The sequence below is a fragment of the Myotis daubentonii genome, chromosome 9 (assembly GCF_963259705.1).
Source record: "Myotis daubentonii chromosome 9, mMyoDau2.1, whole genome shotgun sequence".
In the NCBI taxonomy this organism is placed as follows: Eukaryota; Metazoa; Chordata; class Mammalia; order Chiroptera; family Vespertilionidae; genus Myotis; species Myotis daubentonii.
Window position 1 is genome coordinate 19,969,589 of NC_081848.1, and position 16,380 is coordinate 19,985,968.

Consider the following 16,380-nt stretch of genomic DNA (forward strand, 5'->3'; position numbering starts at 1 on the left):
GAGCTGCTTTTGTTTTCTATACTAGCTGAGCTTGTGAGGAACAACCTTCAGATGAAGCTTTTATTTGAATTCATTTTATAAAGGAGAAGCAGGGGTTCACATGGAAGAAAGAATTGAGGATAGAGATACATAGAATCAAGGTTAAATATAGCTAAGGTCATCACAAAGACCCCTTTACTATATTGATCTGGTCAGGAGTTTGCCTTTTCTCTCATTTCCCAATAAAATAACACAAATAAAAAACTGCCCTAGAACTAGATTCTGTATAAAATTATTGGCGAAAAAAATATGAACTTCATAATCAGAAGAAACAATACAGGAGACAGAAAATTGAGCATGTGCAAATTGAAGTAAATCGACTCCCTACCCAAGAGGCCAAGAGCACATTTAAAAACGAATTTTAAATGTTAAACAACCAGGTTTCTTGTCTACTTAATATCAAGTAAATCATTTTTAAAAATATTAGTGACCAGTGCTTTGATTATCAACAGAGATGCCAAGTAACTTGGCATCATTTTCAGAATAAACCCATTCCCTTTGCAGATGTACCATCTGCCAGTGGAACTGATGGAATTTACTAGACTTGGATGCTGGCAGGAGAAAACATGACGAGCACAGTCCCTTCCCAAAGTGTATCTGGTATCCGAGGGAGAATTAGAGAGAAAGGTTCCCAGCCTCTCACTCTCAGTCTTGTTTTGTTTTTAACCAGCTCTATAGTTCTTTTTAACAGCTCTACTTGTCTGTTTATGTAATTGCATTTGTTTTGGCCTAACTGGCTTTAGAATGAGGGAATGGTGGAGCTGGATGGGACTGTAGGGATGATCTGATCTAATCTTTTCATTTTACAAAGCAGCAAACTGAAGTCCAAAGAGGTAAGGACAGACAAGAGGCCGCTGGGAAGAACCTGTGCCCAGGATTTTAGCGTTATACACATCCCTCCATTTTGGCCATAAATAGTGCGCTATCCTCCCCTGCCCTCTTTCCTGCAAAGGCCAAAAGTGGAAAGAGTTTTTTAAAATTATTACTATTATTCTGAAATTAAATAGTAATTGACTTATTTTCAAATTTTGTACATATTAAGTTGTTTTTATAAACATGCATATATCCTAAAAGGATATTTAAATGTATGGGTAGCAGGATGCCACAGTAAGAACTTGCCCAGGACACAGAATACAGGGTTCTATTCCAGTCCCCCTACTAGATATATGTATGATCTTGGGCAGGTCACTTTACTACTTGGGGCTGTCTCCGTCATCTGCAAAGCAACAAACAGCAACAAGCTAGATGATGTCTAAAAGTCAGCTAGAAATGGCAATGAGTCTATGATAAGCATTTATATTTTCCTATAAATTTATAGGATTTAATACAATTTAAAGAAACAATGCATTATTTTAAAAACTCTAATGTAATTAAAATAAAAATTGTCCCCCTGCTTGGGTAGCTCAGTGGGTTACAGAGGCATCCAGAGATGCCAAGGTTACTGGTTCGATCCCTGGTCAATGACCATATAAGAAGCAACCAAGGAATTCATAAATAAGTGAAACAACAAACATCTCTCTTGCTCTCTCTCTCTCTCTCAAAATAAAATAAAATAAATAAATAAATAGCCCAGATGGTGTGACTCCGTGGTTGAGCATGGACTCAGGAACCAAGAGGTCACTGGTTCAATTCCCAGTAAGGGAGTCAGGGCACATGCCCGGGTTGTGGACTCAATGCCCAATGGGGGGCATGCAGCAGGCAGCCAATCAATGATTCTCTCTCATCATTGATGTTTATCTCTCTCTCCCTCTCCCTTCTTCTCTGAAATCAGTAAAAATATATTTTAAAAAAATCAATAAATAAAATTTTTTAAAAATTGTTTATATATTTGTGGTATTTCTCACTCCAAGTATATTATAAAGCCTAAGTAAGAAATGGATTTCAATAAGAAGGAAAGAAGGTTGCCCTATTTGTAATTCTGCTAAAAGTACACCTGGAGAGTGAATAGTTGCCAAAAGTACCTGAGTTAAGAGGGGCACTCCGTTCTTCAGCCAGCGATATGTGGGCCTGGGTTTCCCAGTAGCCTTACACTCCCAGCGGAGAGGGCTCCCACTGTCTAACTGAGTATCATTGAGCTTTTCTACCCAGTGTGGGTAAGCTGTAAGAATTCAAGCAATAAAAAAGGATGATTTCATTTTCAAACACTTAACCAAGTTCACAATTCCTATGAACGTATTAATTGCATTACAAATTTTTATCAATTCATGTAACTATAAGTATTTGGAAGAAGCACAGCCTTCCATTACACACAGAACTCTCATTTCCTGTGTAAATATAAAAATGGAATATATATATACATATATGTGCATATACATACATACGTGTGTGTATATATATATAGCAGTGATTATATTTTGATCATTGCAAGCTAAGTATATCTTTTTTGACATTTCTCTTAGCAATATATATGTATATTAGTCTATTTTTGTTGATAGTATTACAGATGTATCATTGTTTTATCCACTGCAAAACATGGCTAAATTCTCCCTAAGGTGCCAGAATCTGGTTATCAGGAAGTCAGATACTTAAACATTGGGGCAGCAATAGCACAGGTTGAAGTAATGCAACAGGTCCATTACTGAACAAATGGTCTGCTGGGTTATTTTTCTCCCCTAATAGAACCTGGATGGCTTCAGAGAGATAATTTGCAAATTCAAATTTTAGTTGACGTACATATTTTATATACTTATTAGCATTCTTCATATATATTATATATATATTGAAGTTTTCAAATTGACAACAGAGAAAAATCCCTTTATCAAGCAAGAGAGAGACTGCGGTTCAAAGCGGCTATGAACAGAGAAACAGCCGGCACGGGGACCTGCAGGGAGATCCATCTCCAACGCTTGGCTCCCAGCTGGGCTGCCGAGTTAAAGACGTCCGCAGAGTAGCTGGGCCCACGAAGGATAAAAGGACGGGTGTACACCTGCTTTCAGGGCAGACCCCAGGTGAAGTGGGAGTGGTGGGCGGCTCTACATGGAGCGATCCCGTGTGGGAGTCAGGGCTGCGGAGGGACAGGGCCCAGGGTGTGCAGTGGCGGGTAAGTACTTTGGGGCTTGGAGAGACTACTTTTAGGAGCTAAGGGAAGAAGTGTCTCCAGCTGCAACTTTTGGATTCCGCTGCCACGTTTCCATGAGTTGTTTTCATCACAGATCTCTAAAGAATCTGATGCAGGGAAAGCTAGCTGGATCTCACCAGGCTGCGGGGCGTCTGTCCTTGATCTATGTTGGGAGGCAGCAGGATCTGGAACACTAGGGAGGATGTAATCCTGATAATATGCCCAAATGCATTTTTTTAAGGAACCTGGAGCACCACCATGTGATGTGCCCTGTGGAGTTGCCAAGTGTAGAGGATGCTGACTTTATGATGAAAGTCGGGGACCGACAGAGATGGTTCTTTCTTTTTAACATAGAAGCTAATTTTTATGGGTAAGTAGTAAAGTATCGCCCCCTCTACCTACTTTTTCCAGTTTTGGCAAGTTCAAGAATGTGTTCTGTACAGAGGAAGCAATTTTTTGTGTTGTGTCTCTGACTTCCACCTTTCCATGTTACTTTGTTGAAGATGTTTATAACATGACTAGAGGCCCGGTGCATGAAATTCGTGCACAGGTAGGGTCCCTAGGCCTGGCCAGCGATCAGGGCCAATTGGGGCCTTCTGGATGCCAGCCGGGGCCTCCCTTCCCTGGCTGCCGGCTGCCAGTCAGGGCCTTCCTTTGTTCTGTGCCACCCCCTAGTGGTCAGTGCACATCATGGCAAGCAGTCGAACTCCCAAGGGGACACTTTGCATATTAGCCTTTTATATATATAGATGAGTCAGCACAGGTTGCTTGCTTTCACTGCTCTAAGACTTAATATACAGTCATTATCTAAACAAAAACCACTATGCTTAACAATTTCTAAGAAATAAAAAAGAAGAATTGTGTCATAGCCACTTACACAGACTTGTTTTCTAGATTGGGATTTAATATGCTTTTCATTATGATTTTGTCATATATAGGAGTAGGGAAAAGTAAGTTTACAGCTATGAGTAACCCAAATAGAGTTTATTCTTCTATTATTATTTATTAGTTACTGTATTTTTTCCATGCAAACAACTTTGTTTACTTTACTAGAGGCCTGCTGCATGAATTCGTGCATGAGTGGGGTCCCTCGACCTGGCCAGCTGGGGGGTGCTGTGGGGGGTGGGGGAAGGGACCACAGGAGGTTGGCTGGCCTCGGGAGGTTGGCTGTGGTTGTGCACTGGCCACCAGGGGGCAGCTCCTGCATTGAGCCCCTGGTGGCCAGTGCACATCATAGCTACTGGCCAGTTGTCAGGTCCTCCATTCGTAACAATTGCTTAGGCTTTTATATATATAGATTTACTGCAACATCTGCAAGCAAAATGTGGAAGAACATTCAAGATAAAAATGAAGTCTCGGAATGAAGGACTAATTACACTGAATTCAGCTTTGTGAAGCATGCTTCCTTAGTTTGTTTATCCTTCAGTGTGTGTTTTAGAAATCTTGAGTCTGACCCTAATCAAATTAACCTACTTAACTCTCAATCTACAGATTTGTAGAAGCCACATCCTGAAACTGCCTTCTGCTTCAACAGAAATGCATGAACATTATTTTTCTGGAAATAATTTGAGACTTAAGAACTGGTGTTATCTGGGTACATCTTGAAATGGCTGCTCTCTTTACCTTATTGACTCTTGTACTTCACCTCAGCCTTCAACGCCACTGTACTTCCTTGCTACTTAATATCTTGAATTCTGGTATGAAAGTATTGCTTGATCTCTGTGTCTTTTCCTGTGCATATCATGTAGTGGGTATGTTCAGATATATTTTATTTTATGAAATCAACATTTAAGTCACATATTGGATAGTTGTAAAAATACACTTTATAACTTAAAAAAAAGGAAATAAGACAATGTTGTAATTGTATGAAAATCTTATAAGTAAAGTGTCTTTTCTCCATCGCTTGACTTTTAAAATAAAACTATTAGGGGGGAAAAGTGACTCTTTGTCCACAAATATTCTATTTGAAACAATTTAAGAAATAAACATAAAAAATATTGACCTGAATTGATTATTTATCTCTAGCAACTTTTTTAGCATTAACTTATAAAATGTTTTACTTAGTGCTAGTGAGGACCTTGATCATTGATTCACTCACCCCATATTATTCAGTTCCTGCTCAATCTTGGAGGTTATGATGGATGCAGGACACCTATGTCCTATATTTAAGAAGTTTACACTATGATATAGGAGGTATAAAGTCAATGCCACAGGAAAGGACAGCATAAGAAAGGAAGCAACATGTGCTGAAGGAAATTGCACATGGATATCAGAATAGGGGTCTAAGAAGGACAACAGATGTCCAAAACCTAAGCCAGTTGAGATAGGAGGGGAAAACGCAAGAAAATCTCTCATTTATGAAATACTAGCTCTAGACACACTGAGCTCAATGATCAATTAACCCTTGCAATATTGATGCCAAAAATAAATATATTTCATTTTATTAACCAGGAAATTTTGGCTCAGAGAAGTTAAAGGAATTTACCCAAAGTCCCACAGTAAGAGCCAGTAACTACTTTCACAAAGTCAGACATTTCTAACATTAGGGAGTATATTTCTCCCATCCCATTTTGAAATATTAAAAAATAAATTGATGGGTTATGCATATAAGTTCCCCATGGACTCAGACAATAGAGTGATGAAGACCTGGGAGGGGCGGGTATGAGGTGGAGGGTGTCAATGGGGGGAAAATGCAAACAAACAAAGGGAACATCGGTAATGCTTTCAACAATAAAGGTAAAAAAATAAAATGAAATAAAAAAAATGAATTGATAGCATATGCTGTATACCTAGTGTGTTACTTTCAAACTTGTCTCTAAATGGGAATTTTGTCTTTAGTAGCTCATTGGTCTTCCAGCCAATATAGCCTGGCCTTTAAGGAGGCTTACCTTGGCATAGTCAGGATTTGTAGGCCTTTGAATCCACTCTGTGATTCAACTTCAAGCCTAGAAGCTTTCACTTAACAACCTACCATAGTGAGCTTCAAATATTGGTTCTGATTTTTTTTGTGTGTGTGTGCCTGGGTTCCAAAATTAGTCTCTTTGTAGTCATGTGCAAAAAACAGAAATGGTCAGATGTGAAAGCAACCTTAAACTCTGCTTTCTTATTTGGACTTTCTATAAACTTTCCTACTCTTGCTTTGCCAGACAACTTCAAAGCTATGCATGACCCCTGTAATCCAGAGACAAGTTTGTTGTCTCCCCAAGCACACCCTGCATCTCCTTCAGATTGCTCAATCCACATGGAATATTTTACTTCTTTTCTCTGTCTCTTTTAATTCTACTCATAATTCTAGACTTTGTACAAGTAATATAAGGACTATTAACCCTAACCTTAAGGGAAGTAATTGCTCCTTCTCTGGACACCTACAGTACTTATTCATTTGAAAAATAATCACATAGTCACTTATTCCCTCTCTTCTGTTGCTTACTTAAACTTATTGAATTTTTTAGTTATGGTTTGACACCCCTGCTAGATAGCAAGATCAAGAGCAGAGTTGACATAACATATATATTTACTTTAGACACAGCACTGACCCACACATGATGGTTGACTACAGGACATTGGTTATATTTGATATGTGACTTAATGTACTGCAACTAGTGCTGGGATACACAGTTTGTGGGAGTGAAAAAAAAACTGAAAAAAATTCTTTAAAAGTTACTAAAATGAAAAATTAGAAAAGGAAAAAAAAACCTAACAATTTAAAAACTGGTCATCTGGAAAAGAAATCAAAATAATGTTTGTCCTAACTTAGAGTCCTGATTCCAAATGACTTTGTCATAAGAATCAACAAGTGGTCAATTAATTGTAAAAAAAGAATTTCTGACTTCCTTTCTTCTTTGAATATTTATTGGACATCACAATTGGTGCAATGCCTAGCACCAAGAATGCAAAGATAAATATGTTACAATGTCTGTCAGCTCAAAATATAGTGGATGACACAGAAATGTAATTAAAATATTATTCAAATTCATTCTGCCAATGATTCTATGAATAAAAATTGCCTATTACTTTGCCCCCAGAATTTAAAAAAGAAAAAGCTAGTAACTTTTTTCTCTAGCTTTTGTCAAGCTACCTATTTTAGGGTGTGAACAATTTGAGAGACATATGGCACTGTAAGCCCAGAAGCTGTTACACTCTCACAAGATGCACTGTACATTGCCAACTACTTATGTGATACGTTCGAACTTCAGATCAGTATCTAGGTTATAATTTTAAAACACATAGCAGATGTGTGTAAAGGGCATCTTGCTTATTATCTCTTGTCCTTAGAAATTCTGAAAATCTGTTGATAAATGATGATTGTTATTGGCCTCCTTCATTGCTCCTGTCCTCAAGGGTTGAGGAGCCAACATATTTTATTCTCAGAGCTCATTCTCAATATTAGAATTCTCAGCTGTGGGCCAGTAAGAGGTAACTTGGTATATTAGAAAGATTACAGAGTTGGGGTAAATGTATGTCCAAATCCCAGTGCTACCAGGCCCTTGCTCTAATATGTGATTAGGAATGAGTTATTTAACTTCAATTAGCCTTATCTGTGAGCTATAGATTATAATTCCTATTTCAATGGCCTACAGTGATGATTGATATAAAAAATATTGGTTACTTTCCTCCCTTAATCCATTGCTCATACAATAACTTGAACTTTATTTTCTATCAACTATGAATATATTTGGTATCATTTTCATAACAACAGAACTCAAGGTGAGAAATTTTCTCCAAAGAGGATTGCAAACATTTTCTTTATGGCTGAAATTATTAATTAGATATCTACAATTTCACATTATTCTCTATGGTAAATCTTTAATATATTTTAACTAGAGGCCTGGTGCATGAAATTAGTGCACTTGTGGGGGGGGGCATCCCTCAGCCTGGCCTATGCCCTCTCATAGTCCAGGAGCCCTCAGGGGATGTCCAACTGATGGCTTAGGCCCACGGAGAGCTGGCCTAAGCTGGTAGTCAGACCTCCTTAGTGCTGCCATGGAGGCAGGAGAGGCTCCTGCCACGGCCACTGCACTTGCCAGCCGTGAGTCCGGTGAGCAACACTCCCCTGTGGGAGCACACTGACCACCAGGGGGCAGCTTCTGCATTGAGCGTCTGCCCCCTGGTGGTCAGTATGCATCATAACGACTGGTCCTTCTGCCATTTGGTACATTTTCATATTAGCCTTTTATTTTATAGGATAGCTAAAACATCTTTTAAAATCATGCCTACTATAGAAAAACACAATTTGGAAGAAAACTAGGGACTGAAAATTAATGAAAAGGACAATGTATAAAACAGTCTTTTCTAGCAATTATAGGTGAGTAGAAGGAATTAACTACTCTTCACCCCCTTCTCATCCCATGCCTTAGCGCAGGTCCTCAGTCTTTTGATGAGAGGTCACATCCTACAGTTGGGTTGATTTCTGGTGCCATTGCTAGTTCTAAGTTGAATCTGGTTCTACTGACTATTGTGAATGGGACTTTCAGTGATAATCTCCTTAACCGTGCCAGGCCTTAGAGTCCCAATCAGTCAAGCAGGAATACCAATTCCTAGGGGTTATTTGGGCTTATATTTTACAAAGTACCTAAGTAGTACAGTAGCGTCTAAAACATAAGCTCTTGGCAACTATTTGTTCCCTTCATTAGTTCTTTTAAAAAAATTACTAATTCAATGTTATTTCCATTTTAACCACTAGTACATTATCCTTGGCTTCAGGGAAATTTACCACAAATTCTATGTGTTCCTGAGATACAAGCCCATGAATACATTTGAGGCCAAGTTATCCAGAGACAGTTTATCCACAGAGTGAATTATTAAGACAGTTTCAAATAAGATCTGATAAACTAAGTGTCTATTAGAGGTTCAAAAATATTAGAGTGGATGATAGCTATGAAAACCAATACTAATTTTTTCAAAATCAGTAAACAAAAAAAAATGCCACTATGTATTCACCTACATATTAGCAGTTTATAGGTCTGTGAATATGCTATCATTTGCCAACGTGGAAACTGTTATGCTCACCCACCATGGATTAAGTCTAAAGTCTTCACATTCTTTACCTTAATTACCTTCATTAGTTCTTTAATCTCCTGATGCTTATCTATTTACGGTATACCTTGAAGGATGGTGTGCATATCTAAGCATTAATCTTTATAATAAGCATAGATTTATAATAAAAATCATCCATTCTGTGCTGAGTGTATGCTTAGTGCTGGAAAATAGGAATAATAGCAAAAGAAAAAAATTAGTCTTTGTCTTGAAAAAGCTTTTCTGTAATTGAATTGCAGACATTTACAATTTATAAGGACACTGTCCAGAGATTTTACAAACATATAAAAAATAACACCTATAATGCTACACTGCGCTAAAAATAAAAACCTTATTGAACATTTAGTGCAATGCAATGTAATTTTCTTTAAGCATCTTGGGTACAGGTATATTTTAATACTGACATATTTCTAGTCGAAATAGTAAATTTAAACTATTTAGCAATCAGCTACAGTGCCCTTGCTCTACAGGATGACAAATTACTAGTTGGTGGGTACATGACATATATTTAAACTCATAGATCACACATCTTTATGTAATAAGGTTTTTCTGTACACAAATACCCCCTATTAGGGATCTCCTTATGTATAAAACTGCTTGAAATTGAGCGTCCTTCCCACCTTCCTTCTTTCCTCTGTCTTCCTCCTCCTTCCCCTTTCTTCTCCTTTTGTATCCTCATTCTTTTTTTCTTTCATTTTGATTGAGAACTCTATGAAGCAAGATTCCACTTATATTGGAAATAAGGACCAAAAATTTTGTGTGGCTGGTTAAAACAAGGTGTTTTTCATTAATCATCAGAAACTACCGAAAAAATAAAGACATCATTTCACCCATTAAACTATTCTATAGTATAAACAAAAGGCATATTCCACAGAATAAGTATGCAGTTTTTCTAAGATTCAAATTCTTACCAAAATTTTGTTTTAATTCCTTGCTAGTTTATTTTTATAAGTACTACATTAAAAATTTTATATAATAATAGACATGTAAGTTTACCTTAATTTTTACTCATTTAACTAACACGAACCTCTTTATTTATGTTGTATTATTTGGTGTATGTTTAAAAATACAGATTCTGAGTAATTAACAATAAAATATGTGGCCTAAATCTATACCTAGCACCGCTATTAGCACTCATTTTCAATGATTTGACAAAACGATGAGGCCAGAAAGGTTGCCTTAGAAGCTTGGTTCATCTTTTGCGTCTAACTACTGCACATTGAAAACACTCCCATAATTGTCCTTCTGAAAAGAAAGTGAAACTGAGGAAAGACTATGTTTTCAGTCCTGTGTGACTACTGACCACTTAGATAGAAAGGGTCAGCCTCTACTTATTTCAACACTCGAAATTCAGGTCACAGAGCTTCCAAGAGGACCATTCTGAGAGGAGATTTTAAGTACAATCCATGGATACAGTGGAACCTTTATGCATCATGCTATCAGTAGCAACTGCCAGTCCGGTGGAAATGTTAGCCAAGATTTTTTCTGTATTTTACAGAGTTGGATGGATGAGGAGCAAAATCCCTCCTGTGAAACACAATAGTTTTAAAAGTACAAAAGTTGAGTAAACCTATAATAAGCCAGTTATTTCTGGATGTGAAACAGAGCACTGTTCATAAATGCCCAATGCAGTAGACATCCCGGGCAAGGCAGGACAGGAAACCGGCCTAAACATGGGCTACAGCAAAAGGCCACATTCTTCTAAGATACCTTCCCAAAGTGTCAGAAATACATGCCAAAGTAGCTGGCTAGCTCAATTTCTCTTTCCAGTCAACAACCTTAATTATTTTCTATCAAAGTGATGCATGCTTTGGGCAGGTTTGTCTGTACCCAGCTGGCCTATAGTGCACACCTAATTGTGCGTGACAAGGAGAGCCCACAGTTATTGCTTAGCAGCATATCCTCTCACCAGAAGGTACACAAATAATATCGAGTACAAGCAATTGTTTCTACTCTTTCTAGCAATATTTGCCACCGCCCGTCAATCAAGTAGCTGGGATGTGGAGGGGAGCAAGTAGTGTAGTGCCCATAGGAGCTTCTATCCCAGACTGTAAATCTAATTCTTATTTAGGTGTGGACCATTCTTCATAATACAGATTTTGGGCTTTTCCAAAATAGCCTTAAAAGTAACAGGCACTCATTGTATTTGTGTGTGTGTGTGTGTGTGTGTGTGTGTGTGTGTGTGTGTGTGTGTGGTTTTAAGTAGCAAAGTACTAGGTGAACACTTGTCTTTAGGGATCAGATTTTTATCTGTGAAGATTTCATCCAAATATAGTATCCATGGCCTAAAAATAACCAAACCAGGGCTAATGCTTCAATCTTACAAACTTCTAAATTACTTCATGTATCTTTCTTCTAGGATGCTGTCCCCTGTTTAGCCTTTAAGGTACAAATCTTCTGGAAGCTTTTCCTAAATCCCAGTAGAGTGCAGTAGACTGTACTCCTATAATCCTTTGCACATGCCTTTATCACAGCAGATAGTATACTCAGCTCCAAGGTGGAGTTTGCTTTTAATCTAACCAATGGACCATGAGTTTCTACAAAGCTCTGTTGCAAGCAGTAATAGGCACTTAATAAACAATTATTAGATCAGTGAATGAATGAATAAAATGTGCATAGTCAATTTGGTTGAAGTACTGAATTCTTAAAGGTGTTGGTAAGAGATAAAGAAAAAAAAAACAGATTGAGCTCAGATATTCATATTTCAAAATACTCTTTAAGAGTCCCTGTGAAGAACATAAAGCTATTTAGGATAACTGATCTTGAGATACAGTGACAGTCATAGTTGCTTGAAAGAATCAGCTGAATATGTAATTTGGACAATAATTTTATATTGGAAACATCTGTATTTGCTTACATCACTACTAGAGGCCTGGCCTGCGTCCTCTCTCAGTTCAGGACCCCTCGAGAGATGTCTGCCTGCTGGCTTAGGCCTGCTATCCACAGGGAGTGGGCCTAAGCCAGCAGTAGGACATCCCTCTCGCAGTATGGGACCCCTCACTCCTTACAGCCAGCCTGCATGCTGCTCCTTACCACTCGGCTTGCTGCTCCTTAGCGCTGCCATAGAGGCGGGAAAGGCTCCCACCGCCACTGCTGTGGTCGCCAGCCATGAGCCCATTTTCTGGCTGAGCAGCGCTTCCCCTGTGGGAGCGCACTGACAACTAGGAGGCAGTTCCTGCATTGAGCATCTGCCCCCTGGTGGTCAGTGCACATCATAGCAACCAGTCATTCTGGTTGTTCCACTGTAACAGTCGCTTAGGCTTTTGTTATATAGATTCTGGATTATTCGATTCCTCTCTTTTTTGGTGTCCTCACCTGAGACATAGAATTATATCACTTACCCATTATCTATAATGTTTATTATAAAAATATGTAAAATAGATACAATTTGTGATCCTTAGATGTTAAAAGGAAATTGTAGATATTTTTGAAGTAGGCTTTCCCAATTCTTACACACAACCTGGTTGACTCTTTGGCATTTTTGGACAATATAAACACTTGCAGGCTACAAAGGCTAGTTATGATACAGATGTATGAATTGTCAGCAAAGTGTTTTTGTAAAGGTCAAGAGAGCAGACATTTTTTGGGATTGCATTATCTCCTCTCTGTCCAAGTGCTCAGTTCGGAAACAGCAGTGCAAAAATGACATGTCGTATGTAAGCACATGAATGTGGCTGTGTCCCAATAAAATTTTCTTTTTGAAAAAAGACATCTGAGCAGGATATAGTTTATAGGCACTACATTGTTACTCTTGACAATTGTTACTCAGGCCAAGGGTGCGAATAAATTAATAAAGATTCTTAACCTCCCCAGACATTAGCTTTGGTGCCAGGAAAACATCTCATTTTTATAAACCCTCTTTGCCATACAAAGAACCTGATCATTCCCATTGCTTTTTATTTTAAATCATTTCTCAATGTAGGATAATCTTACATGATGCTGTATCACACCAAAGAAGTATTATCATAAATTAAATCTTGTTTTTTGTTGTTTCTAAAAAACAATAATTAGTTCAAAGTAATTTGCATTTTCAGTTAGGGTCCTGGGACTAGAACATCATGCTTTGCTGAGAACACTTACTGTATACTTGTAACTGTCCACGAAAGGAATTTTTTCCACGCGAGTTTTCAGCTCTGCACTCATATACGCCTGCATCATCCAGCTGCACATTGGGTATTTCCAGCACTGCCTGAGACTTCCGCAGCCGTGACTTGCTAGGGATATAGCCATTAACCTTCATCCATGTAATTGTTGGAACTGGGCTGAGATAAGGAGCAAAACTATCGTTAATATACTTTCCACTATTAGGAACACAGATTCTGTTATCTGGTAATTTAAGCACTTAATAGGCTGAGTGCAATAAAGTGTAATCACAATTAAGGACCGTGTGCTGGTTGACATATTTCACTTTCCATGCAGATTGTCTGATAAGTAAATAGTTAGATGCCAAGGGAGACAGTTCCCTTTCTTTCATATTTCAGGAAGGCAATTCATAGACAATACACATACATGTTAATACATTATACTTTATTTTTAAAAACCTTTGTAAAATTATTTAAAAGTAATTCGGTGAAATTACAACATAACAAATACTTATAGCAAGGGATTGAACAAGAGTTTGAACTAAGTGAATTAAGAATCTTTTTTGGCCTCCACTCCTGAAAATATCTTCCTTCTGCAGCGACAGATACAGTTTGCATGTAATCTCTCATCTGCTCTGTATGATGAACATACTTACACATATGATGATATTTTTGTTTTGTCTAAACATGTAACTCATATGCTGGATGTTTATTATTTTTATTAAAAGATCAAATCCAAGATCAACACAGGACTTACTCTGGTTAACAGCTGCATATTATTCCATTGTATTGCTGTATCAGAACTTAATCAGCCATTCCCTATAGTTAAACATTCCGCATAGTCCCAGTTTTGATTTGTTTCCTTTCCTTGCCACTAAGAAGCAATATTACTACAGACAACACTGCACATATATCATGGACTATTGCTTTTACTTTCTGCAGCAGACATTCACAAAAGTGGAATTGATGGATCAAAGGGCATGTACATTCTTCATTTTAATAAGTACTGCCAGATTGTTTTTCAATAGTATAGTGGCAGTCTCCACACCTATCCGTAATATATGAGACTGTTTCCCCATATCCTTGCCACCATTTGTGTGATTAATTGTTTAATTTTTGTCAGTATTGAAAGGTAAAAAATGGCATTTGATACTTTAATTAATATTTCTCTGAACTCTAGGAAGGTTGAACAACTCTTTGTAATTTATTGGCCATTTGCATGTGCTTTTCTGAGATGTTTGCTTATGTTACTTTTCTAATTTTTCTTTCATTTTTTTCTGTTCCCCTGTTTTGTATTGTTTAAATTAATTTCTTTGAGTGTTTTGAGTATTATAATAATGAAGATTTTGTTTCTCAGAAAAATTCTGTGATATAATTCTATGAACATTTTTAGGAGAAACAAACATCTGTAGTTTTCTTCATGACTTCTGAATTTTTGTTTTTTTTAAATAAAATTACCTACAAACCCAAGTTTATGTCCATATTTTCTGCAGTATTCCTAGTAATATTTTCAATTATTTTTATACAGTTGGATCTTTAATCCATCTGGACAATATTCATGTTTGGGGTGTGAGACAGGGAATGCAACTATTTATTTTAGTATTGTTAACACTCCCTTCCCCACAATATTTGGGATGTTGTGTTTGTCATATAATTGGTTCTCACATACTTGACTCTGTTTCAGGCTTTTCAGTTCTGTTCTGCTGATTTATTTATTACTATCTATATTTAATGACCTTTCTGGTCTGGACCTACTCTACTTTTTCAGTTTGATTTCTCACTACTTCCTTCCACATTTCCTGACCCAGAAACACATCTCTGTGTGTTTCCAATCATATCCGTTAAAATCCTACTGGTCCTTTGAGACCCGTCCTAAATGCCTCCTCTTCAGCAGTCTTTCCTTATTTGTGCAGTCTGCTGGGATTTTTTTTTTTTTTTGCTTTGTTTATACTACTTGCATCTCTTGTAACAGTCTACCATAAATTATATACTAAGGATAGGATATTTTTCCACAAATTTTCTTTACAGGGACAATAGGAATGTTCACTGTTATAAACAATGCTATGATAAAGACCATGTGTGTTTTTGAACATAGTTCTGACTTATTCCTTAGGATTTGGGTTGATAGTTTTTGCTTGTTTACGTGCATACTGTATTGGCAACATCCAGGAAGACTGAACCTTGCATTTTTGGAATATTGCTTAAGTTGGCATGGCATATCATTCTTTTAATATATATGAAAAATGATTTATGAATTTTCAAAATTGATTTTTAGAGATAGAGGGAAAGAGAGAGAGAGAAAAAAAACATTGATATGACAGCCTCCTGCATGCCCCCCACTGGGGATCAAGCCCATAACCTGAGCATGTGGGGGGCCTGGAATAGAACCAGCAACCTTTCAGTGTAGGGGACCACACCCAACCACCTGAGTCACACCAGTCAGGGCATTATTTTTTAATCTAGGAATTTTGTGTCACTATTCAAAGGTGAGATTGTATGTAGTTTATTAAGTTTGTTGGTGTGTGAGTGTGTGAGTGCATGAGTGTGTGTGTGTGTGTGTGTGTGTGTGTGTGTGTGTATGTGTTAGTGAGCTGGTGGTTTGTTCACAGGCTAGCTTTGACAAATTATGTCTCACAGTGATGGATGATAGCTTGGGAAACATGCCAGAATACTTCCATCTCCTATTTTGATAGCTTAAATAGTAGAGAAATTATACATTCTTTAGAATACTGATAAGACCCTCACAAAAAGTCATCTGGGTCTGCTACCATCAATAAAGTTAGGGTGGTTTTGTGGTTTTTTTTGCTTGTTTGTTTACAAGTGTTTTCAATTTCTTCTTTTTACTTTAAGTATGTTGTGTTCAAATATCTGCTGCGTCAATGTTGGCAATTAATATTTTCCTAGAAAATCAACTATTTCATCTATGATTTCTGTGTTTTATAAATAGTAACTGTTTAAATCTATTTCCTTCTTATTTTATTTTCTATTTTTAGCAATCCATGATGCCTAGGAGCACTGGCCTTCAATGATACAACTAAGGTTTAAGTACAATTTGGACACAAAGATGCTGTGTAACCTTAGAAATGTTATCCAAGTTCTATAAACTTTTTTTTTAATGGATATATTTTAGAAATTAAAAAGAGCAAATATGTTATTGTATATTTA

The 16,380-nt window shown here is 37.3% G+C and overlaps 1 protein-coding gene across 1 annotated transcript in view; it reads right to left on the reverse strand.

Annotated features, from left to right (window-relative positions):
- Positions 1 to 13,389, reverse strand: part of CNTN5 (contactin 5) — a 205,783-nt gene extending 192,394 nt beyond the window's left edge. Inside the window, exons 1-2 of the mRNA XM_059710643.1 lie at positions 13,214 to 13,389; positions 2,001 to 2,137 (exon numbers count right to left, since the gene is read on the reverse strand). Coding sequence (XP_059566626.1) covers positions 2,001 to 2,137; positions 13,214 to 13,373 — 297 coding nt within the window. The 5' untranslated portion in view covers positions 13,374 to 13,389. The remainder of the gene's footprint in view (positions 1 to 2,000; positions 2,138 to 13,213) is intronic.
- Between the last annotated feature and the right edge of the window lie 2,991 nt (positions 13,390 to 16,380).